The 24525-nt window shown below is 45.2% G+C and overlaps 1 protein-coding gene across 1 annotated transcript; it reads left to right on the plus strand.

Moving 5' to 3' along the window:
- Window positions 1-1046: 1046 nt before the first annotated feature.
- LOC122493681 (zinc finger protein 345-like) lies at window positions 1047-11817 on the plus strand. Its single transcript, XM_043598194.1, has 3 exons — window positions 1047-1600; window positions 4033-4159; window positions 8129-11817. Exons 1-3 carry the CDS (start codon window positions 1568-1570, stop codon window positions 10543-10545), a joined length of 2577 nt encoding a protein of 858 aa, XP_043454129.1. The 5' UTR covers window positions 1047-1567; the 3' UTR covers window positions 10546-11817.
- Window positions 11818-24525: the final 12708 nt, after the last annotated feature.

The raw sequence follows: 24525 nt of genomic DNA on the forward strand, positions 1-24525 counted from the left end.
CCATCTTCCCTGTCACTGACCTGTATAGGGTGTGACAAAGAAAACCACAGGCCTCAGATGGAGTCACTTCTGCTAGACCATGTCACCAAACCTGGGCATAATACCTAAACTCATTGTATTCTCAACCAACCCCAGAAATTTAGTTTGGGGTTGGTCAGTCAGGAATATTGGGGTCAATACCAAAAAGGTAATTAGCCATATGGATGGACCCTTTCCATCACCAAAGATGAGGTATTCCCCTGATAAGACCTTTTTGTCCCATAACAAAGTGACCTCACCTGACATAATCCTTTTTTTTTTTTCCTGTTTATGAAGTTCTTACCTTAAGCTTTCTGTAGCCCCTTGTTGCTTCCCTCTACTTGGTAGATGTGATGCTGCCAAATTCACAAATGAATGACTAATCCTAAAGACCTTTAAGATGCACTGGGCTGAATTTTTATGGTGACCGGGACTTTTCTATTGTTCTAACCAATTACAAACTGACTCTAACACTTCAGGCTGCAAGCATTTGAAGTGCAACAACATCTTTCCAGCTGTGCACAGACACATTTTGATGTCGGAACAAAGGCAGGAGGAAATGGCAGATAGAATTAAATTTCCTTATAACCCACAGCCCATTGACAACTACTTGAGGGTGGCAGAGTAAAATGTTTCTCCAGGAAATCCTACTGTCTTAATGCTAATGATTTGCTAGAGGGAAAAACAACCTTAGCTTGACAATAGCTAGGCCTCCAATATCCTGTGACTCTTCTTTAGCATAAGAAAATCTCATTGGAAACTTCACAATGACCTACCTCCCCCAATTCCCAAATATATAACTAGTCTCTCCATATCGGTCCTGTCCCCGTGCTTTAAGAAAATCACCTTTTTGCACCAAAGATGTCTTCAAGAAATCTTTATTGGCCGTCAGCTACAGGCCACCCCACCATCACCCCAAATCATCATTAATTTGACTTCTGAAGTCCTGTACACAAGGGAACGAGGTGTAATTTCCGTTAGGAAGAGGTCGTGGGAGCATCTAAAATAAGTTCTCCTTTTGGAAGCTGATTGAGCTTCATGGGGTGTGAAATTTGGGCTCTTCTCGGTTTTTAACAAGATTCAAAGCAGTTCCCCATGGGTAGGACCAGCACTTTCCAGTAACCTGCCAGGTGAGGCGAGTCCAGGTTCCGGGTGCAGAAGCTACTTCTGCTCCAAAGCTCCAGGGTACAGAACCCAGTCTCAGCTACTGCACTGGGAGCTAAGGTACCCGGAAGGCACTGGACACAGAGGACAGAGCAAGGAGCCAACAAGGGAACAGGAAAGGGATTTCTAGGCGTGCGCAGCCGCTGGGGGCGGGACTTCCGGCCTCACCCCTCGGACGACTTCTGGCCTTTCCTCAGGTCGGCTCAACCTCTGAGGTTCCGGAGCGGACTTTCGGGGACGAGGTGACAAACTGACAAAGGGCGAGGGGAGGCGACGTCCCTGCCGCATAGACTGGGGATAACGACTCGCTGACGCCACTCGGGCTGCTCCCCGCCGGGGCCGGAACTGGGACCGCGGGCTCGAGTGTCAGTTCTCCCACAGTCCGATGGCGGCGGCCGCGCCTAGGAACCCGGCGGAGGTAAACGCGCGGCCCCCGGGCCCACCCGCCCCGCCCCTGACCCTCCAGACCCGAGCGCGGGGCGCCTGCTCGCGTCCCTGCGGCCCAGGTCCCGGTGTCCGGGCCCGGGAGGCGCTCGCGGGCGGGGTCCCCGCGTCTGAGCGCCGGCATGACGGGGTGCGGGAACGAACGGGCTGCAGGGGAAGGGCCGGCTGGTCTGCAGGGGGCCTGCGCCACCGGCGGGGCACGGCAGGTCTCGGTTGTTTCAGCGAACGCAAGGTGCAGCGGCGCCCGTGAGGCCTGTCACCTGGCTGCCTGAGCAGTCCATCCATGCTGGCGGTGTGCCAGGCGGTGTAACCCAGGTGTAAATAGATAGGCCCGATCTGGCTGCGGAGAGGACAGATTGCAGGGGTGGGGGGCAGAGGGGGCAGGGAGCGCAGGAGGGGGTGCCTGCGCCAGTGTATGTCATCGTTGACGGGCCAGAACGGTCACCGTGGATGTCAGAGAAGCGGGTGAATTTTGGCCCCGGGATCGAGAAGGGCCAAGGCAAATTTGGGGTGTTGCAGGTGACAGGAGAAAGGGAGGGGTCCCGGAATGCCTGGGGGCTTTGGTCCTTTGAAGTATAATCTGCCAGTTATTTGACGGGCAAAACTGAGTTTGTTTGAGAACCAAAGAGCACCGCAGTCTGGAACAAGCAAGCTGAGGCTGAACAGTAGGCCAGTCTGGAGGACACGAGAGAGGTAGGCTTTTTTAAAGGGGAAGGGGCTAAGTTGGGAAGGCTGTTAAAATCTACAAGTCCCTGAGAGTAAACTGGGAATTGTAAGTATAGTGGCTTCCCGTTGGCGGAGCTGTGGGTGGGGCGGTCCCCAAAGCCTGTCTTTTCCCCTCTGGGCTAGTAGAGGAGGTAGTTTCCCAGTCCCCAAGTTCAAGTGTGTCGTCCTGTGGGGTCTGCACTGATCATGGCGGTAGTGCGTGAGAGCTCCCCCAGCTGCGTCCTCCCGACTCCCTTTTAGTGAGGTTTCCCGTTATTAATTTTCAGCGGTCCTAGCCGCGGAAGGGGTGGACGCTCCCATCAGCTGGACGGAAGGTGTCAGTAGGTTGATTGTCCTTGGAGATCTCCCAAGTTGCTTGGACGTCGTTAAGTCTTAGATGTTCAGAGAGGCGTGAGTGACGTCATCCAGTGGGCAGCGGGACAGGAAAACCCGGGAAACCGGGGCAGGTTTCAGGATGGAAACTTTGAAAAGTGATGGCAGTAGTGTGGCCCCGGCGGAGGTTTGGATCACATTGAGCGGGGGTGCAGACTAGGGGGGCAATGCTATTAGTAGGTCAGAGGGCCTTAGTGAGGTGTGCTGAAGAGGGGTTCCCTGGCTCAGCGCCTGGTTGGGGCTGCTGGGCAGTGCGGGCACAGGCGAAGGAGAGAGAAAGATGTGGCAGATGGATGGGTGGGTAAGGCTTCCATGGCATGATGGGACAAGAGATGGCTGAGGACACCTAGGAGTAATTGCGGCAAGGTGACAGGGAGTCAGGGCTGCCCTTTGTTCAGTGCTGTAGGGCTTCACCAGAACTTTGTGGTGCGCTTTTCTGGTGTCCGGGCCGTTTCACAGTCTTGCTGATGGATAAGGTGTGGGGCCAGTGTGGTCACTTGTGAGTCTCTGTGCCTGGCAGGGAGACCTTTAGGGCTGGGCTTTTCACAAAGGTTCAGTGCAGAGTGGAGGGTTGTGACTGTTGGAGGGACAGCATGGGCAGCACAGAAGTATTAGCGGGACTGGGAGTATCTGAAACGGCCACGTGGCTGTGGGTGTGTGTCCCTGAAGCCAGGCTCCCCGGCAGGCGAGGGGGACTTCTCGGCCGCATTTGAGGCTTTCCCTCTGGTGGGATCCATGAGAGTGCTGGGGTTGTAGTGGAAGCTGTTTGAATTTGTCACACATCCTTTGGGTGTCGTGTGACAGGTACCAGTGTGAGTCAAGGGGCATCCTTTGGTGTGGGGCAGGAAGCTGTGGGGGCACAACTGTGGGGTCTGAAGGTGTGAGGGAGATGCAGACTACAGGGTCATGTTCACTTGGAGAGGGAGTGTGAGTGTGAGCTTAGGGTCTCAGGGCCCTGGGATTGGAGACTGACTGGTCGAGGTGGGTCCATAATTGTCTGTGTTTGAGGGCACATTTGGGGAGACTCCACGGGAATTTCCAGGCAGAAAGGATGGCGCTTGGGGGGCCAAACCCAGATTGGCCCCCGCAGATTGCATCTATGCACCCCCTGCCTGTTATTGTTGAGGACCGAACACAGTGATTGGTGGGATGGTGAGGAGACAGTGGCATTAATGCCACCAGGACCTGGTATTTATTCTGAGGTAGGAGCTGGGGTGGCTGGGGAGAATGGGGTGTATGTGTCAGGGTTTAGATTGTGGGTTCCCCGAGAGAGAATGTTCATGGTGCCATCTGTCCGTTTCATGACAGGGTGGTGTGACCTTTGAGGACATTGCCATCTACTTCTCCTGGAAGGAATGGAGACTTCTTGATGAGGCTCAGAGACGGCTGTACTATGACGTGATGCTGGAGAACTTTACACTTATATCCTCCCTGGGTAAGGCCCTCACCCTCCCCAGTGACCTGGACTGGGCTCTGTATTCCCGCTTTAGCCCCCAGCTGCCCATTCCCTAGGGGATGCTTTGTACCTCTTGGGTGTGGACTGTGGGCCCTGCTTGCTCCCCCAGCTTCCGTGGTGGTTGCATTTGTTGCTAAGGCTGGGGTGTTGGTGTGCCCTTTTCTCTCCCCTGCCGTTCCAGTGCTCTCTGTGCCGAACCCTCATAGGGTAAAAGAGTAGTCAGTCAGTGACGCTAATGGATTGTGCCTTACTTACCCTCTGACCCACCGGGTCACTGTGTTGAGATCCATGCCTTCTCTATGGCCCCTGTTTTGATACCTTCTTTTGGCTGACATTTCCTTGCCTGCCTCTGCCGGAAATTGCAAGGACTGACTGGGTCGTACTTATGAGGACTATGGGCTACTTCTCAAGACTGTCTTGTATGCTTCTTTTGGTGGTGTTTACATCTCTTCTTCTACCTGCCCCCATCCCTTCTGTTTCGTTGAGGTACGAACTGGCCAGGAAGATTCCATTTCGAAAGTGTATTACAAGAGGATCTGATCTGCTTATACATTAGGAAACTAGTTCCAAATAGAAGGTAGTCAACACACAGATTAGTTGACATAATTACCTTTTGTGGTTAGTGAGAAGCTTGATATCTACTCTCTTAGCAAATTCCAAGCGTACAGTACAGTATTCACAAGTGTAGTCAACATGCTGTTAGGTCCTTAGAACTTAGTTAGCTTTAAAAACATTTTTTTAGTGTTTTTTATTTATTTTGAGAGACAGAGAACGTGTGAGCGGGGGAGGGCCAGACTGAGGGAGGAAGACAAAATCTCAACTAGGCTTCATGCTTAGCATTGAGCCAAGGTGAGATCATGATCTGAGCCAAATCAGGAGGGGGATGTTTATCAGACTGGGCCACCCAGGTGCCCAGAACTTACTCATCTTATAAAGGGAAATGTGTTCCCCTGACCAGGATCTCTCCATTTCCCCCATTCCTTAGCTTTTAGCTTTCTACCTTCTGGGGGGTGAGATTTTTTTTTTTTTAATTATTTATTTATTTATTTAGAGAGAGAGAGAACCAGCAGGGAATGGGCGAAGAAAGAGGGAGACAGGATCCCAAGTGGGCTCTGCTGACAGCAGGGAGCCTGATGCGGGGCTGTGCTCACGAACCCTGATATCTAGACTTGAGCCAAAGTCAGATGCTTAACCAACTGAGCCACCTAAGCGCCCCGATTTTTCTTTTTTTAAAGAATATCTATAAGTGATATCATACAGGATTTGTTTTTTGCTGTATGGCTTATTTGATTAGCATAATGTATTCCAGGTTCATCCATGTTGTGGCAAGTGGCAGTGTTGCCTTCTTTTTTTTTATGACCTATTATTTACGTATGTGTGTGTCCTAAATGTTCTTTGTCACTGTATTCGTTTATTTTTAAAATACAATTTATTTATGTATTTTAGTTTTTTAAAAGTATGCTCCGTGCCCAAAGTGGAGCTTGAACTCTGAACCCTGAGATTAAGAGTCCTGTACCCCACCACTGAGCCTGCCAGGTGCCCCTTCTTTGTCACTTTAAACACTCACCACACTTAGGGGCGCCTGGTTAAGCCTCCAACTTCAGCTCACATCATGATCTCGCGGTCAGTGAGTTCAAGCCCCGCATCAGGTTCTGTGCTGACACCTTAGAGCCTGGAGCCTGCTTCAGATTCTGTGTTTCCCTCCGTCTCTGCCCCTCCCCAACTCACACTCTCTCTGTCTCATGAATAAATAAACCTTAAAGAAAACAACACTCACCACACTTCATGGTGTTTCCATATATTGGCTATTGTGAATAATACAGCGGTATGTGCAAGTGCAGGTCATTTGTGGAGTTTCTGATTTTGTTTCCTTGCGATACATACCTAGGAATGGCAACGGTGGACTATACGGTAGTTCTATTTTTAATTTTCTTGTGGGTCTTCCTTAATATTTTCCATAACTTGCCTATTTATATTCCCAGCAACAATGTTCAAGGGTTTTTCTTTCTCTACATCCTCACCAACATGCTACCTCTTGACTTTTTTTTCTTTTACTGTTTGTTTATTTCTGAGAGACACAGAGACAGAATGCAAGTGGGTTGGGGCAGAGAGAGAGGGAGGCACAGAATTTGAAGCAGGCTTGAGGCTCTGAGCTGTCAGCACAGAGCCTGACATGGGGCTCGAACTCACGAGCTGTGAGATCATGACCTGAGCCGAAGTCAGACGCCCAACCTACTGAGCCACGCAGGTGCCCCTCTTGTGTATTTCTTTGGCTCTGCTGCAACTTTTGAATTTTGTACAGTGGTACTTGTTTTTGCTTTTTGTCTATGCTTTTGATGTCACATTCAAAAACTCATTGACAGGAATTAACTTAGGATATTCCATACGTTTTTTCCTCGGAGTTTTAGGTTTTGATGTCCTGTGTTTAAGTCTTTATTCAATTTAGAGTTCATTTCCACAAGTGCTGGAAGATGGGGGTCCGGTTTCATTGTTTTGTCATTTGGATATTCAGATTCCCGAGAGGAGAGTATTCCTTCCCCAGTGTATTCTTGGCATAATTGTCAAGGATTAATGGATTGTAGATGTGTGGGTTTCCTTCCGGGCTCTTTATTCCGTTGCACTGGTCTGTTTTTATGCTTTAGTGCTGTTTTATGTTTTAGTAGCATATTGTTTTGATTACTACAGCTTCGTAATAGAGTTTGAAATCACAAATGTCTGCCTTCAGCTTGGAACTTCTTTCTCAAGAGTGCTTTGGCCTTGAGGATTTGGATAACTCGGTGCGAGTGTCCCCTGGAGCAGGCAGCTGGCGTCTCCTGCTCAGGGACTGCAGTAGCATCTGCCCTGTGGTTGATAGAGATGCTCCAGCTCGTTTCCTACCCATCTCCACGTGTCTCTGATAATAGTCTCAGCCATCCTTTCTTTGTGCTTCTGCTCTCTTTTATGCTGCACAGTATAGTAGTCCGTCTTAATTGGGCCCTTGAGCCCTATGAGTCTAAAGTCATTCATAGACAGCTGTTGAATTGACTTTTGTTGGTGTGAAAGATGGCATCTCCTATTCTACAGTCCTGCCAACATCAGTCACATAGGATACTTTTCTGAGTCTGTTGTGTGCAGGGCAGCTCTGGAATACCCCTGGCCATCTACTTTTTTTCCTACATTATTTCTACCCTCCCTGTGCCCTGTAGTTGCTCACTTAGCGCTTACAGGAAAAGAGTATTCTGTGTAGCATAGGACGGACATGATGCAGACATGACCATGTGGCTTCACAGGGGGACCATTTCCAGTGAATGGCAGCCGGGGAAGGTGTGATATCAGGACTCTGTTCAGCTCACACTAGGCAGCTTTGCTTGTTCAACCAGACTTTGGTGCCATTGTCAAAGGCCACACCTCGTTCCTGTCTTTGCTTCTTCACTGTTGAGAGTTTCTGTAATTGTGGGTTCTACTCCTTTGTTAGTCCTGTGACTTCCAGCGCAGGGGTAATTGCTGTTTCTCGAGCCTCCGCATCCCACCCATTTCTCTCGCTGGACTTTCTGTTTACCGTAATATTCACCCCTGAACATTTTGCCATGAGATGTTCAGTGTCCTTAAACTGACCGTGAATAGCAGCAAATGTCTTGTGAATGGATTTTCTCACACTCTTCTGTTCAGCGAAACATCAGCAGCCAGAAAGGTCCTATGCAAAGCTGTGGGAAGAGATGTAAGGTTTAGATTCCGGCTCTGTTCCTTGTGTCACATCCTAAATTTGTATCCTTCTAGTGAGCGGTCCACAATGATTTGACTTTAGGGGCCCAGTAACGCAGAGCAGGCACTCCTTCACCTGAATTCCAACTCCACTGTCTGAAACAGTATCTACTCAACTCTTGCCTACACGAGACAGGTGCATATGTGTGACGGGCTTAGCCCTCACTGTAGTCACCACATATTTCATGAGAGTTTCTTTGCGTTCAGGTTGCTGCTGTGGAGCAGAAGATGCGGAGGCACCCCTTGAACAGAGCGTTTCTGTAGGTGTGTCACAGGCCAGCACGCCTAAGGCAGCTCTGTCTTCCCGGAAGACCCACCCCTGTGAGATGTGCGGTCCGGTCTTGAGAGACGTTTTCCGTTTGGCTGAGCACCAGGGAAAACCAAGCAGCCACAAACTGTTGAGGTGTGGGACATGTGGAAAACGATTTTACTTCAGCGTAAACTTTCAGCAGCAGCCGGACCAGCATACGGGAGAGAAACCATTCAGAAATAGTGTGGACACCCTCTGTTTTATGAAGGGATATGGATTCCATGATTCAGGAAAGCCCTTTACCTGTACAGAGGTTCAGAAGGACTTCCTGCCTGGCGTGGTTCGTCTGCAGCAGTATGCCATTCATACTGGAGAGAAGCCAAACACAATCATCCAGTGCAGGGAAACTTTACACAGTAGTAAAGGTCATTACACTTGGGGAAAATGCAAGGAAGCCTTTGGTCCTGAGCATACACCCGTTCAGGATGAGAGTGTCCAGCCTGGACGACCATGTTTTGTGTGCAGTGAATGTGGGAAAACATTCAGGTACAAATCTTTATTGACTATCCACCAGAGATTCCATACTGCAGAAGGACATCAGGAGTTTGGCAAAGGTGAAAAATCCATTAGGAAAAGGTCTGTCCTTAGTCAAAATGGAAAGACTCACACTGGGTCCAGGCAGTACACATGTAGCAAATGTGGGAAATCCATAAGCCACAAATCTGTGCTCATTTATCCCCAGAGAGGGCACAGTGGAGAAAATGTTTATGTTTGCAGTGGATGTTCAAAATCTTTTAGCCACGGTTCAGTTTTAATTACTCAGAAGGTTCAATCTAGAGAAAGGCGTTATAAGTGTGGTGACTGTACAAAATGTTTTACCTCTGTCTCTGCTCTCAGGTATCATCAGAGATCTCACACAGGGGAAAGACCTTATCAGTGTAGGGAATGTGGGAAGACTTATATCTCCAGTACTGGCCTCCGTTATCATCGCAGGGTTCACACTGGAGAAAGGCCTTATGAGTGCAGTGAATGTGGGAAAACTTTTACTGCTAGTTCTGTCCTCCATTATCATAAGAGAATTCACACTGTAGAAAGGCCTTATAAGTGCCATGAATGTGGCAAATCTTTTTTCTCTGCATCTGACCTCCATTATCATCACAGAGTTCACAGTTCAGAAAAGCCGTATCAGTGCAATGAATGTGGCAAGTCCTTTCTCCGAAGAAACAGCCTCAATGTACATGTAAAGGTTCACTCAAGTGAAAGGCCTTATAAGTGTAATGAATGTGGAAAATCTTTGAAGTGGAAGGCAACGTTCATTAAACACCAGAGAATTCACACAGGAGAAAGACCTTACAGGTGCAGTGAATGTGGCAAATCTTTTACCGCTAGTTCTGCTCTCCAGTATCATCGGAGAGTTCATACGGGAGAAAGGCCTTATGAGTGCAGTGAATGTGGGAAATCTTTTATCACTAGTTCTGTCCTCCATGAACACCGGAGAGTTCACACTGGAGAAAGGCCTTATGAGTGCAGGAAATGTGGGACATCTTTCTCCTCAACTTCTTCCCTCCGTCATCATCAGAGAGTTCACATTACAGAGAGGCCTTATGAGTGTGGTGAATGTGGCAAATCTTTCCTCTCTGGGTCTGACCTCCAGTATCACCAGAGAGTTCACACTGGAGAAAAGCCTTATAAGTGCAGTGAATGTGACAAGTCCTTTCTCCGAAGAAATAGCTTCACTGAACACATAAAAGTCCATTCAGGTGAAAGGCCTTATAAATGTAATGAATGTGGGAAATCTCTGAACTATAAGTCGACATTCATTCAACACCAGAGAATTCACACAGGAGAAAAGCCTTACCTATGCAATGAATGTGGAATGTCTTTTAGTCATAGTCGTGCCCTACGGTTTCATCGTCACTGTCACCTTGGAAGAAGTCCTTATGAGTGTAGTCAGTGTGGGAAATCTTTTACTTCTAATTCTTCCTTCATGTCACACCAGAGAATTCACACTGGAGAAAAGCCTTACGAGTGCAGTGAATGTGGGAAGGCTTTCACTGCTCGTTCTCTCCTCTATTCTCACCGGATTGTTCACACCGAAGAAAGGCCTTATGAATGCAGTGAATGTGGCAAGTCCTTTCCCCGAAGAACTACCCTCAATGTACACATAAAGGTTCACTCAGCTGAACGGCCTTATAAGTGTAATGAATGTGGGAAATCGTTGAAGTATAGATCCACATTCATAAAACACCAGAGAATTCACACAGGAGAAAGGCCTTATGAGTGCAGTGAATGTGGGAAGGCTTTTATCAGTCATCCAGCTCTTAGTTATCATCGCAAGAGTGCACACAAGAGAAAGGCCTTAGGAGTGCCATGAATCTAGGAAGTCTTTCAACTAACTCTAAAAACGTACTCAACATGAGAAACTATACGGTAGAAAATGTCTTTATTCTTAACATGATGACCTGAATGCTCATGTTCACTAAAATTTCTATGTTGAATACCCATTCTGAAGGAATGGTATTTTTTTATTAACTTGTTGTATTTTTTATTTTTTTAAATTTACATCCAAATTAGCATATTGTGCAACAATAATTTCAGGAGTAGTCTGATGGAATAGTAGTAACAGGTGATATCTTTGGGAGGTATTTCAGTTGAGAATGGTCAGGAGTGTGGAACATTCATGAGTGGGGTTAATATCATAATATCTCTAAAGCAAGTTTCCTTCCCCTATCAGTCATGTGAGGACCCTTGAGAAGATGATCTATAAATCAGGAAGCTGGTGCACCAGTCACAGAACCAGGCCATATGCGGAATGGTAGGTCAGATATACAGCCTCTACAACTGGGAAACTTCTTGTTTGTTTACAAGTCCCTTCCTTTGTGATATTTTGTTAGAGCAGGCTGAGCTGAGACAAATGTGAAGAATATGGGTAATCTTTTGACCAAAGATAGTTTTGAAATCTGAATTCACCTTAGAGCAGAGCCTCATAGGTGAGGTACATGACCATTCCTTTAGTCCAGTGATCTGTCTTCATTCCACGCTCAGAGGTCACACTGCAGAAACACTAAAGTAGCAGAGAAGGTGATCTTTCCTTGCTTCATGTAATCACAGTGGAGGAGAACCGTTTGTGAGGCAGACACCTACCTGAGTTGAACTTTGTTCACCTGAATGTCCAGAGGGGAGTGACTTCCATAATTTGAAGCTATTTCAGAAAAATACAGAAGCTGCGTTGTGTTTTTGCTGTGTTTGGAGTCCTTGCTCGATTGAAATCACTGCCAGTTTCTGTAGCAAAAGTCACTTCACCCCTGCCACTTGCCAGGTTCCCATCATGTGTATCAGCCACCACCCACCGTGCTCAAGCATGCTGACCTCTGCGCTTTGTCATTGGCGACGGACATTGTGGGTAATTGGAACTCCTTGTTCCCTTCTAAGTCAGGACGTGGATGTGACCCAGTGTTGACCCTCCTACCTGAACTGAGTTTGGGGTGGTGTCTTGCAGAGAGGCTGAGTCTCTTAGGACGTTGTTGGTCTCCTGATGTTTGTGATCAATGTGTGCAGCACCCAAGTCGCCAGCACAGGAATTTGGTGCCACGTTTTGCTCTGGTTTATGCATTAATAAATGCCTTTTTTGTTTAATTACCTTTAACCTTATGTGTTGTATTCACTCAAAGGGGTTCTTTGAGAGCAGAATTGGCGTCTGCCAGCATGAAGAAGTGAACAGATTTCATTGCATCCCAAACTTACTGTGTCTTGGATAATTGTAAATAAAAAAATAACTATGACACATACTGTGCAGCTTAGATGTGAATTCGCATTGTGACCCAACACCTTTGTTGTGGGCTGAATCGTGTACCCCAAATTCCTGTGTTTAAGTTGTGACCTCCAGTATGTCAGAATGTGACTGTAGTTAGACATAGCATGTTTCATGAGAATGAAGTTCGAGTTTAATGAGAATGAGGTTATTAGGATGGAGTCTTAGTACTCTTAGTATGACTGCTGTCCTTAGAAAACAAGGAGCTGAGAATAGTGGTACGGAATGATGACCATTTGAAGACCGAGAAATCCCCATCTCCAAGCCAAGGAGAGAGGCCTCAGAAGAAACTGACCCTGCTGATACCTTATGTCCAATTTCTAGACTCCAGATTTGTGTGGAAGTAAATTTCTGTTGTCTAATCACCTCGTGTGTCAGACACCGTTATGGCAGTTCTGGATAATACAGCCCCCTGTGTTGTATATCTGGCTTCTGTGGTGGATGCCGGCAATTTTCCCGTGCTCAGAGGTCACCCTGAAGAGGAAGCATCTCCAGTGGGTATGAAACCATCTCCAGTGGTTGTGGAGACAACATGAATATTTTGCTTGTCCACAGCTGATACCACATACTGCCAGGCACTATTGAGTGGAATACCTACCCCAAATGCTTCAAAGGAGGCATGTGACCTGATGCACACTATTCGTGTGTTACACCACAGGGGCAAGGGAACTGTAATTGGTAATCTAGAATATAGGGTAATGAGGGAATAGAGGAGACATCAGCCACTTAGTGGAGTGTATCTCATAAATATGTATCCACGGGTGTTCTAGTGACTGGGCAGTATCAGTGTGTACAGAAATTCTTCACTATCGACACATGTGTCCTGTGTCCCAGAGGTCACTGTCATAAAATAATCCAAAGGTGTCTGAACTCGCATATCCTCTCTGGTGTTTACGTCTCAAGGCCATCGTGCGAGAGAGGAAGAGGATACAAGACAAGGGTGGTTTCATAGTCCAGAGAGGTAGCTTTTTTGACACGCCTAGCCAGGATTGTTGTTGGTACCAGCTGTGCCTGTGGCAGATGCTTGTTCTGAAACATTCACCTCCCAAGTAGTCTTCCAGGTACTCCCCAGCCTCCTTGGCTGTAAAAACTGGTCGTCCTGGAGTTGGTGGTGCAGGGACCGACTCCTCTTATGGGTGCCAAAGTCACGCTTCTGTCCCTGAGTCCGTAAATAAACCGTTTCTCCTCAAGCTGGACTTCTCAACCTTTTCCCTTGCTTAAGGTTTGGAGGTCATTTTGCGTATACGTCCCTTCCAGGCAATACTACTATTTTCTTCTCTGGAAGTATACCACTATTTACCCATTCATCTGTTTGGACCATTTGGGTTACTTAGAGTTTTGGCGTTTGTTAACAAAGTGCTCTCTCAAAATTTTCATTACCGTTCTCTATGTGGACAGAGGTTTCCTTTCTCTTGTGGTGTGACTCAAAGCACAATGCCCCTCACAGGTAGGTTAGTGCTAATATTTTTAAGAAACTGCCAAAATGTGATCTAAACTTCAGTTCTGCATTCCCACCAGCATGTATGAGAGTTCCAGTGCCTCCAGTCCCTGCCACTACTTGATAGTGCCAGTCTGTAATGTCAGCCCATTTCATAAGTGTGTAGTGCTGTTGCCATTGCATTTCCTAGGGGTGTTGATTTTGAGTATTTTTTCGTGTGTTTATGTACCACCTGTCTATCTCCTTCGGTACAATTTCTGTTCATATCGTTTGCCCATTATCTTTCCGATGAGTTATGGCTATTTCCATTTTCATTTACAAATAAGAAACGCATACAACAATGGTATGTATTCTAATTTTCCTCATTCTTAAATGGTGTGACATTTTGCTGTATGGAGTCATAGTAACAGTGTTAGGCTATTTCTTCACTATTTTCACTCAGCTGCTTTTGTGTCCTGCACACGTGACGGCCCAGAACACCATACATGTGTAAGTTTAGTGTGCATTCTTACCATTATGTCGTCACTTTCTTACATCCAGGCATTCAGAAATACAAAACTGCAGCCCTGCTTTGTAGTGCTTGCCAATTTCCAAAGTGTAAATTCTCCCATCACGAGAGCGGGATATGCTGGGAGAAGGCGCTGAAAAATTCCACTTGGGTGTTTGGTGGAAGACTAAACTTTGGCGTGTGCAGGAGACTTTACAATCCCAGGCAGACGGGAGCTGGGGTGGGGGTGGAGGTGGGGGTGCTGTGAGCCAGCTGCAGGTCTGCACAAGCCTCAGGAGAAGATGTTAATCCTGATTGGCCAGAGGGGAGGGACCTCCCTAAACACCCTGATGGGTGCGTGAAAATATGGCTGGCCTCACCTTAGTGGTGACCAGGTTGTCGGGCGAACCCGCTGGGTTCAGATTGCTTCCTCGGATCCCACCCAGTACCTTGGAAGGATTTCTCACCCTCTAGTGATCACCTCCATGTGATGTAACTCTTTCTTTCTGTAATAGTTGAGCGCATTCCCCAAAGATGAATGCCTTTGGTGCATCTCACCCTGAATCTAGATTGCCTTACCAGCCCTCCCACTCAGGGGAAGACTGCTGGCCGGGGCACTGTGGCCATTTCTGGCTTCCCCCTCTCCAGGGAGGACTGGGAGCCAGTGGGGCAGGCAGAGGAGGGCGACACTCCCAGAAGGAGAGGTCAGCGGCCTTAGTGTAGGAACCCGCTGAGACCTTTTTCCTCGGACCCACATGTGACGGTGGTGTCATCTCAGAGGGGCCTGCAGGGAGAAGGGGCCTGCAGGGAGAAAAATTTGCTGGGTCGCAGGTCAGGAGTGGCACAGGGACAGGGGAGGAAAATGGCACCCCCCGGAGGTGACTTTTGGAAGGACCTGCTGGGTTGAGTCCCCGTATGTCCTGTGGAGTTCAAGGTCCCACTGTGGGTCCTTAATGCAGTGCTTGCCCGGAGCGCTGGCCATTCTTGACCCGGAAGGCGCCTGAGGGACACAGCCCAGTCCACAGGTGAGTTCTTGATTCCTTTCCACGTGCACAATTGTGACCACTCTGGCAGCTCCTCGGGGTGACGGGGTGTGACATCTGGGCTAAACTCATTGGATTAGGTTGTCCAAGATTATGTAAAGGAAAAAACTTCAGGCACAGGTTGGTCAACAAATTATGAGTTTGTTGTACTGTGGGGTACAGGGATGTAAGAGCACCAAGCCTGGGGGTCCCAAGTGGACTAGGTTTGGCTGCTCAGCGGTGACAAAATCCCAAGACAGAGGAACGAGTTGGGGGTGAATCTCTTTCAGGGAGGCTAACATAGGGAACACAGTGGACTAAATTCTCAAAGACTGATTCCAAAGTGGTGAAAACACTTCTAGGTTTATATAGGAAAAATGTCAGCAAAGGTGGGTGGGTACCTGCAGGGAGGCAGTGAGTCAAGTAGATCATTGTCATGGAGTCACTCACGGGTGGGGTCTTGCTGTTCAGGGCACTCTTTATTGCTTGAAGGGGTCGTTTTGGTTCTCATCTGGGAATGCTTGCCATCAGGGTCTTCCTTAGCCAAGAGACAAGCTGGAAGGAACCCAACGAGAAAGTTTGAAGTCAAAATAGAGGCAACTGAGGTCCTCTTTCAGTACTAACAAAAATAGTATGTAGGGGTGCAGCCACCTCAAACCCTATGGCCAATCCAGTCATCTTGAAGGTTTGCCGAGCATCCTTCGTCCCCATGATTTCTCTGCGGATGTTTCTCTGTAGATCAGGCATTCTCTCCTAGAAGAGTAGAGCAGTTCTGCATGCCACAACACAAAGCAGACCCTCTTGCACAACCCCTAGGCACTGGGGAACCAGAAACTGTTGTAAAACCTTTGAGCACTGAGATAACATCCATAGCTAGCACCAGAAGAGTCTGCATGTAGTCAAGAGATGCTCCAGACCGCTGTGCTCCCTTTTCTGGTTAACTGCCCTCAACTGCTTTAAAAACCCTTGGGGGAGGCAGAGACCTGGGAGTTGGCCTGTGTACAAAAGTCCGCCTTCTCCCCGGGTGGCCAGCCGCCTGAATGAGCTCATGTTCCTTTCCATTGAACACTTGTCTCTTGAGTATTGGGTTTTCGAGCAGTGGGCAGCAGAACTTGAGTTTTGGTAATGTAGGAATGTATTTGAACATAGATACACAGATGTGCATGCAAGTGCCAAAGCAGTTGGATACCAGTACGGTAATAGGATACCAGTACGGTATGCAAATACCGTTTTTCTGTATGAGGGAGAGTGATTGAAGGCTTTTCACTTTGTATGTTCATAAAGGAGTAGTAATCCATTAATAAACAATAGAAAATCAGCTATTGTAGACCTTACTTTTTAGTGAAGGAAACATTTGTGTGCTGATAAATTTTGCAGGCTTGGTTCTCAAATTCTGCAGCCTTAGAGAAGATTCATGTTAAACACAAGCACATTGGGTTTACTGTCTTCAGGAACAAGTAAGTGGAGGGAATGCTTAACTCTGTGTCTATTTCACCCGGAGACTTCTTAAAACACCGCTCTTTAGTGGCGCCTGCATGGCTCAGTTGGTTGAGCATCTGACTTAGGCTCAAGTCATGATCTCATGGTTTGTGAGTTTGAGGCCTGCATTGGGCTCTCCGCTCTCAGCGCAGAGCCCACTTTGGACCTTCTGCTTCTCCCCCACTCACACTCTCTTTCTCAATAATAAATAAACCTCAAAACAAAACAAAACAAACAAAAGCACTGCTTCTTGGAATCACGTGGAAAGTGTCTGAGTCAGTCAGTCTAGGGTATAGGCTGAGAATGAGCATTTCTAGTGAGTTGGTAGGTGATGCCAATGGACAAGGTCAGTGCAGAGATGAAACTGTGAGAACAAGCATTTAGGGAGGGCCAGGCTCCCTCCCTCCAGGCTGCAGTACCTGTGGACTGTAGCTCTGTAGACTCAGAGGACAGCAGAATACTTTTTTCCTCCAAGTATTTATTTAAATTCCAGCTAGTTAACATACAGTGCAGTATTAGTTTCAGGTGTAGAATTTAGTGATTCATTACTTACAACAACTGGTGCTCATCACGACAAGTGCACCCCTTGATAGCCATCACCTGTTAACACATCCCCCGCCCACCCACCTATCCTCAAGTAACCCTGCGTTTGTTCTCTATAGTTAAGAATCTGTTTCTTGGGGAGCCTGGGTGGCTTCGTTGGTTAAGCATCCAGAACTTGATTTCAGCTCATGTTGTGATCTCACAGTTCGTGGGTCGATCCCCAGATCAGACTCTTCACTGATACACAGAGCCTGCTTGGGATTCTTTCACCCTCTCTCTCTGCTCCTCCTGCCCCCTCAAAAAAAACCCAAAAAGCCAAAAGCACCTAACAAGAGTCTATTTCTTACTTGCCTCTCTCCTCACCGCCCCCCCCCCCCCGCCCCATGTTCATTTGTGTTGTTTCTTAAGTTTCACATATGAGTGAAGTCCTATGGGATTTGTGTTTCTCTGACTGACTCATTGCACTTAGCATCACATTCTCTGGCTCCATCCATGTCATTGCAAAGGCAAGATTGCATACTTTTTGGTGGCTGAGTAGTTTTCCATTATGTATATGTATATGTATATGTATATGTATATGTATATGTATATGTATATGTATACGCACACAATCATATATATATACATTATATGTATATGCACAAACACATGTATGTACATATACACATATACACACACATATATACATATGTATATACACACCTACATACACACACACATACATACATATATACACTCATACACCTACCACATCTTTATCCATTCAACAGTCGATGGAAATCTGGTCTCTTTCCCTAATTTTGCTATTGTTGATAGTGCTGGTATGAACATCGGGGGTGCGTGTATTCCTTTGCCTCAATATTTTTGTATCCTTTGGGTCAGTACCTAGTAGTGCAATTACTGGATTGTAGGGTAGTAGCATTTTTCACTTTTTGAGGAACCTCCCTCCATACTGTTTTGCGGAGTGGCTGCAGCAGTTTCCATTCCCACCAACATAAGAGGGTTACCCTCTTTCTGCATCCTCACCAGTATCTGTTGTCTCCTGTGATGTTAACTGTAGCCATTGTGAGTTGTGTGACATGGTATCTCATTGTAGTTTTGGTTTGCATTTCCCTGATGATGAGTGACGTTGTGTATCTTTTCATGTGTGTGTTAGCCATGTGTATATCTTCTTTGGAAACATGTCTGTTCGTGTCTTCTGCCCATTTCTTAAGTAAATTATTTGTTTTTTGGGTGTTGAATGTTGTAAGTTGTTTATAAATTGTGGATATTAACCCTTTCTCAGGTATGTCATTTGAAAATATCTTCTCCCGTTCTGTAGGTTGCTTTTTAGTTTTGTTTGTTGTTTTCTTTGCCAATAAACTATTCCAATAGTTTACTTTAGCTTTTATTTCCCTTGCCTCAGCACGTATCTAGTAAGAACTCGTTAAGGCCAATTTCAAAGAGGTTCCTGCCTGTGTTCTCTAGGCTTTCATGGTTTCTTCTCTCACATTTAGGGCTTTCATCCACTAAAAATTTTTTTTATTTTTATTTACTTAGAGAAGGAGAGTATGCATGTGCATGCCTGCACGAGAGGGGGAGGGGATAAGAGGGAGGGAGAGAGAGAATCCCAAGTGGGCTCCATGCTGGCATTACAGAGCCGGACGTGGGGCTTGAACTCACAAACCGTGAGATCGTGATCTGAGCCAAAATCAAGAGTTAGATGCTCAACCGACTGAGTCATCCAGGCACCCTTCTTTCATCCATTTTGAATTTACTTTTTGTGTATGGTGTGAGAAAGTGGTCCAGTTTGATTCTTTTGCATGTTCCTATCCAGTTTTCCCAGCACCTTTTGTTGAAGGGACTGTCTTTTTTCTATTAGATATTCTTTCCTGGTTTGTCGGGCATTATTTGACCATATAGGTGTGGGTTCATTTCCGGGTTTTCTACTCTGTTGCATTGATCTATGTTTCTTGTTTTTGTGCAAGTACCATACTGTGTTGATCACTACCGCTTTGTAATATAACTTGAATTCTGGAATTGTGATGCCTCCAGCTTTGATTTTCTTTTTTAGGATTGCTTTGGACATTTCGGATCTTTTGTGTTTTCATACAAATTTTTGCATTGTTTGTTCTAGCTGTGTGAAAACTGCTGGTCGTATATTGATAGGGATCGCGTTAAATGTGTAAATGGCCTTGGGTAATATAGGCATTCTAACAATATTTGTTCTTCCAACCCATGAACACATAATGTGCTTCCATTTGTTTGTGTCATCTTCAATTTCTTTCATAAGTGCTCTATAGTTTTCAGAGTACAGATTTTTTTACCTCTTTGTTTAGGTTTACTCCTAGGTATCTTACGATTTTTGTTGGCAATTGTAAAAGAGATCGATTCCTTGATTTCTCTTTCAGCTGTTTTTTTATTGGCATATAGAAATGGAACAGAGTTCTGTACATTGCTTTTGTATCCTGGAACTTTACTGAATTCAGGTATCAGTTCTAGCAATTCTTTGGTGGACTCATTCAGGTTTTCCACATGGAGCATCATGTCATCTGCAAATAGTATACATTTGACTTCTTCCTTGCCAATTTGGGTGCCTTTTATTTCTTTTTGTTGTCTGATTGCTGAAGCAAGGACTTCTGGTACAATGTTAAATAACAATGGTGGGAGTGGCCATCCCTGTCTTGTTCCTGACTGTAGAGGAAGAGCTCATTTTTCCCCACTGAGGATTATATTAGCCTTGGCTCTTTTATATTTGGCCTTTTGATGTTGAGATATGTTCCCTCTATTCGTACTTCAGAGGGTTTTTCTCAAGCATGGATGCTGTACTTTGTTGAGTGTTTTTTCTGCATCTATTGAGAGGATCCTATTGTTCTTACCCTTTGTTGTTGGTGGTGTTATTGTTGTTGTTGTTAATGTGGTGTATCACATTGATTGATTTGTGAATATCGAATCACCTTTGCAACCCTGGAATAAATCCTCTGTTCATGGTGAATGATTCTTTTAACATGCTGTTTGATTTGATTTGCTACTGTTTTGTTGAGAGATTTCTCATCCATGTTAATCGGGGATATTGCCTGTAATTATTTTTTCTAGTGTGGTCTTTGTCTGGTTCTCAGATCAAGGTAATTCTGGTGTCATAGAATTGGTTTGGAAGTTTTCCTTCCATTTCCATTTTTTGGAATAGTTTGAAAAGAATAGGTATTAACTCTTCTTTAAAATTTGGGAAGCCATGTGGCCCTAAGAGATTTATTGTTGGGAGATTTTTGACTACTGGTGCAATTTCTTTGCTGGTTATCAGTCTGTTCAGATTTTCTATTTTTTCCTGTTTCGGTTTTGGTAGTTCATATGTTTCTAGGTTTTTTTTTCATTTCTTCAAGATTACCTGGTGTGATGGTATATTCTTTTTCATAATATTCTCTTATATTTGTATTTCTGGGCTGTTGGTTGTGATCTCTCCTCTCCCATTTGTGATTTCATTTATTTGAGTGCTTTCTCTTTTCTTTTTCATAAGTCTCACTAGGTGTTTATCCCTTTTATTGTGTCTTTCAAAGAAGAAGTTCCTGGTTTCATTGATCTGTTCTTCTATATTCATTTTCATTTTTGTTTTTGTTTGCTTGTTTGTCTCTATGTCACTTATTTCGGGTCCAATCTTTATTATTTCCCTGCTGCTGACTTTAGGCTTCGTTTGTTCTTCTTTTTCTAGCTGCTTTAGGGATAAGGTTATGTTTGCCTTTCTTCTTTTTGAGGTGGGCCTGTATTGCCATATACTTATCTCTTAGGACCCCTTTTGCTGCATCCCAAAGTTTAAAAAACTTCTTTCTTAATGTTTATTTTTGAGAGGGGGGGATGGGAAGGGCAGAGAGAGAAGGAGACACAGAATCCAAAGCAGGCTTCAAGCTCTGAGCTGTCAGCACAGATCCTGACACAGGGCTCGAACTCACAAGCCATGACATGATGACTGAGCCCAAGTCAGACGCCTAACCGACTGAGCTACCCAGGCACCCCGCATCCCAAAGGTTTTGTACCATCATATTTTCATTTTCATTTTCATTTGTTTCCATGAATTTTTTATCTTTCATTTCCTGGTTGACTCATTGCTACTTTAGTAGGATGTACTTTAGTCTCCACGTATTTATGGTGTTTCCAAATTGTTTCTTGTGGCTGACCTGAAGTTTCATAGTGTCATGGTGGGAAATATGCATCACGTAATCTCAATCTTTTTGTACTTGTTGAAGCCTGAATTGTGACCCACTGTGTAATAATATTCTAGACAGTGTCCCATGCACCCTTGATAAGAATGTGTATCTGCTTCTTTAGGGTGAAATGTTGTGACTATATCTGTTACATGCATCTGGTCCAGTGTGTCATTCAAAGCCATCGTTTCCCGGGGCGCCTGGGTGGCGCAGTCGGTTGAGCGTCCGACTTCAGCCAGGTCACGATCTCGCGGTCCATGAGTTCGAGCCCCGCGTCAGGCTCTGGCTGATGGCTCAGAGCCTGGAGCCTGTTTCGGATTCTGTGTCTCCCTCTCTATCTGCCCCTCCCCCGTTCATGTTCTGTCTCTCTCTGTCCCCAAAAAAATAAATAAACATTGAAAAAAATTTTTTTCAAAAAAGCCATCGTTTCCTTGTTGATTTTCTGCTTGGATGATCTGTGGATTGCTGTCAATGAGTTGTTAAAGCCATCTACTTTTATTGTATTATTATCAATGAGTTTCATTTTGTTTGTTATTAATTGATTTATATCTTTGGGAACTCCAAGATGGGGGCATAAATATTTACAATTGTTAGTTCTTGGCGAATAGACCCCTTTATTATGATATAGGGCCATTGTTAACTCTTGTTACAGTCGTTGATTTAAATCTAGTCTGTCTGATATAAGCATGGCTACTCTGGCTTTCCCTTGACATCTATTAAGAAGATAAATGTTTCTCCATCCCCTCACTTTCAATCTGCAGGTGTTTTAGGTAAAGTGAGTCTCCTGAGGGGCCTGGGCAGCTCAGTTGGTTAGGCGACCAATTTCAGCTCAGGTCACGATCTTCCAGTTTGTGGGTTCGAGCCCTGTGTTGGACTGTGTGCTGACACCTCAGAGTCTGGAGCCTACTTCGGATTTTGTGTCTCCCTCTCTGTCCCTCCCACAAGCTCTCCCTCTCTGTCTCTCTCTCTGAAAAATAAATATTTAAACATTTTTAAAAATAAAAAAATATAAAGTGAGTCTCTTGTAGACAGGATGTAGATGGATCTTGTTTTCTTCATCCATTCTGACACCCTAAGTCTTTTGATTGGAATATTTAGTCCATTTACATTAGCGTGATTATTGACAGTTATGAATTTAGTGCCATTGTATCACTTGTTGTTTTAAAAAAATTTGTTAATATTTATTTGTCTTTGAGAGAGAGAGAGAGAGAGAGAGAGAGAGAGAGAGAGAGAGAGAGATAGAGAGAGAACAAGCAGGGGAGGGGGAGAGAGAGAGGGAGACACAGAATCCATATCAGGCTCCAGGCTCTGAGCTGTCAGCACAGAGCCCAACACAGGGTTCAAACCTATGAACCATGAGATCATGAACTGAGCCGAAGTCGGACGCTTAACCAACTGAGCCAGCTAGGCGCCCCTGTGTCACTTGTTAAGTCATTGTTTCTGAAGCTTTTTTTCTGTTCCTGCTTAATCTTTGTCACTTTCAGTCTTTCTTTCCCACTCAAAGAGTTCTCTTTAATATTTTTTGCAGATCTCATCTGGTGGTCACAAACTCCATAATTTTTGTTTGTCTGGGAAGCTCTTTATGTTTCCTTCTCTTCTGAACGACAGTCTTGCTGGATAGAGTATTCTTGGCTGCAGATTTTTCCCATTCAGCACAGTGATTCATGCCACTCCCTTCAGGTGTGCCAGGTCTTTGTGGAAAGATCTAACCTTATTTGTCTTGCCTTGTAGGTTATGGATTTCTTTTCCCTTTTCCCTTTTAGGATTTTTTCCTTATCTCTATATTTTGCAAATTTTACTATGATATGTCCTGGTGTTGGCCTGCTTTTGTTGATTTTTTTTCTTTTCTTTTTCTAAATTTACATCCAAGTTAGTTAGCATATAGTGCAACAGTGATTTCAGGGGTAGATTCCTTAACGTCCCATGTAGACCCATGTAGACCACTCCCCATCCCACAACCCCTCCAGTAACCCTCTGTTTGTTCTCCATATCTAAGAGTCTCATATGATTTGCCCCCCTCCATGTTTTTGTATTATTTTTGATTCCCTTCCCTTGTGTTCATCTGTTCTGTGTCTTAAAGTCCTCATAGGAGTGACGTCATATGATATTTGTGTTTCTCTGGCTAATTTCGCTTAGCATAATATCCTCCAGTTCCATCCATGTAGTTGCAAGACGGCAAGATTTCATTCTTTTTGATTGCCGAGTAATACTCCAGTGTGTGTTTGTGTGTGTGTGTGTGTGTGTGTGTGTGTGTGTGTATACATACACACCCCACATCTTCTTTATCCATTCATCCATCGATGGACATTTGGGCTCTTTCCATACTTTGGCTATTGTTGATAGTGCTGCTATAAACATTGGGGTGCATGTGCCCCTTCAAAACAGCATACCTGCATCCCTTGGATAAATACCTAGTACTGCAATTGCTGGGTCGTAAGGTAGTTTTATTTTCAAATTTTTTAGGAACTTCCATACTGTTTTCCAGAGTGGCTGCACCCGTTTGCATTCCCACCAGCAGTGCAAAAGACATCCTGTTTCTCAGCATCCTCGCCAACATCTGTTGTGCCTGAGTTTGTTAATGTTAGCCCTTCTGTCAGGTGTCAGGTGGTATCTCATTGTGGTTTTGATTTGTATTTCCCCAATAATGAGTGATGTTGAGCATTTTTTCATGTGTCTTCTTTGGGGTAATGTCTATTCACGTCTTTTGTCCATTTCTTTACTGGACTACTTGTTTTTTGGGTGTTGAGTTTGATAAGTTCTTTTTAGATTTTGGATACTAACCCTTTATCTGATATGTCATTTGCAAATATCTTCTGCCATTCCACTGGTTGCCTTTTAGTTTTGCTGATTGTTTCCTTCGCTGTGCAGAAGCTTTTTATTTTGATGAGGTCTCAATAGCTCATTTTTGCTTTTGTTTCCCTTGCCTCTGGAGACTTGTTGAGTAAGAAGTTGCTGTGGCCAAGATCAAAGAGGTTTTTGCCTGCTTTGTCCTCAAGGATTTTGATGGCTTCCTGTCTTACATTTAGGTCTTTCATCCATTTTGAGTTTATTTTTGTGTATGGTGTAAGAAAGTGGTCCAGAATCGTTTTTTCTGCATGTCATTGTCCGGTTTTCCCAGCACCACTTGCTGAAGGGACTGTCTCTATTCCATTGGATATGCTTTCTTGCTTTGCCAAAGATTCTGTGTGCCATACGTTTCTGTGTCCATTTCTGGGTTCTCTGTTCTGTCCCACTGATCTGAGTGTGTGTTCTTATGCCAGTGCCATACCGTCTTGATGATTACAGGTTTGTAATGCAGCTAGAAGTCCACTGCTTTTGTTGATTTTGATGGGAGTTCTCTCTGCTTCTTGGATTTGGACGTTTGTTTCCTTCCCTGAATTAGGGAAGTTTTCAGCTATA

This window comes from Prionailurus bengalensis, chromosome E2 (genome assembly GCF_016509475.1).
Source record: "Prionailurus bengalensis isolate Pbe53 chromosome E2, Fcat_Pben_1.1_paternal_pri, whole genome shotgun sequence".
In the NCBI taxonomy this organism is placed as follows: Eukaryota; Metazoa; Chordata; class Mammalia; order Carnivora; family Felidae; genus Prionailurus; species Prionailurus bengalensis.

Bases quoted from the DNA above. Each gene is read 5' to 3' on its own strand.
- LOC122493681 (XM_043598194.1), top strand. From the start codon at position 1,568: ATGGCGGCGGCCGCGCCTAGGAACCCGGCGGAG. The intron at 1,601-4,032 runs GTAAACGCGCGG...GTTTCATGACAG, and splicing joins CGCCTAGGAACCCGGCGGAG to GGTGGTGTGACCTTTGAGGA. The intron at 4,160-8,128 runs GTAAGGCCCTCA...CTTTGCGTTCAG, and splicing joins TACACTTATATCCTCCCTGG to GTTGCTGCTGTGGAGCAGAA.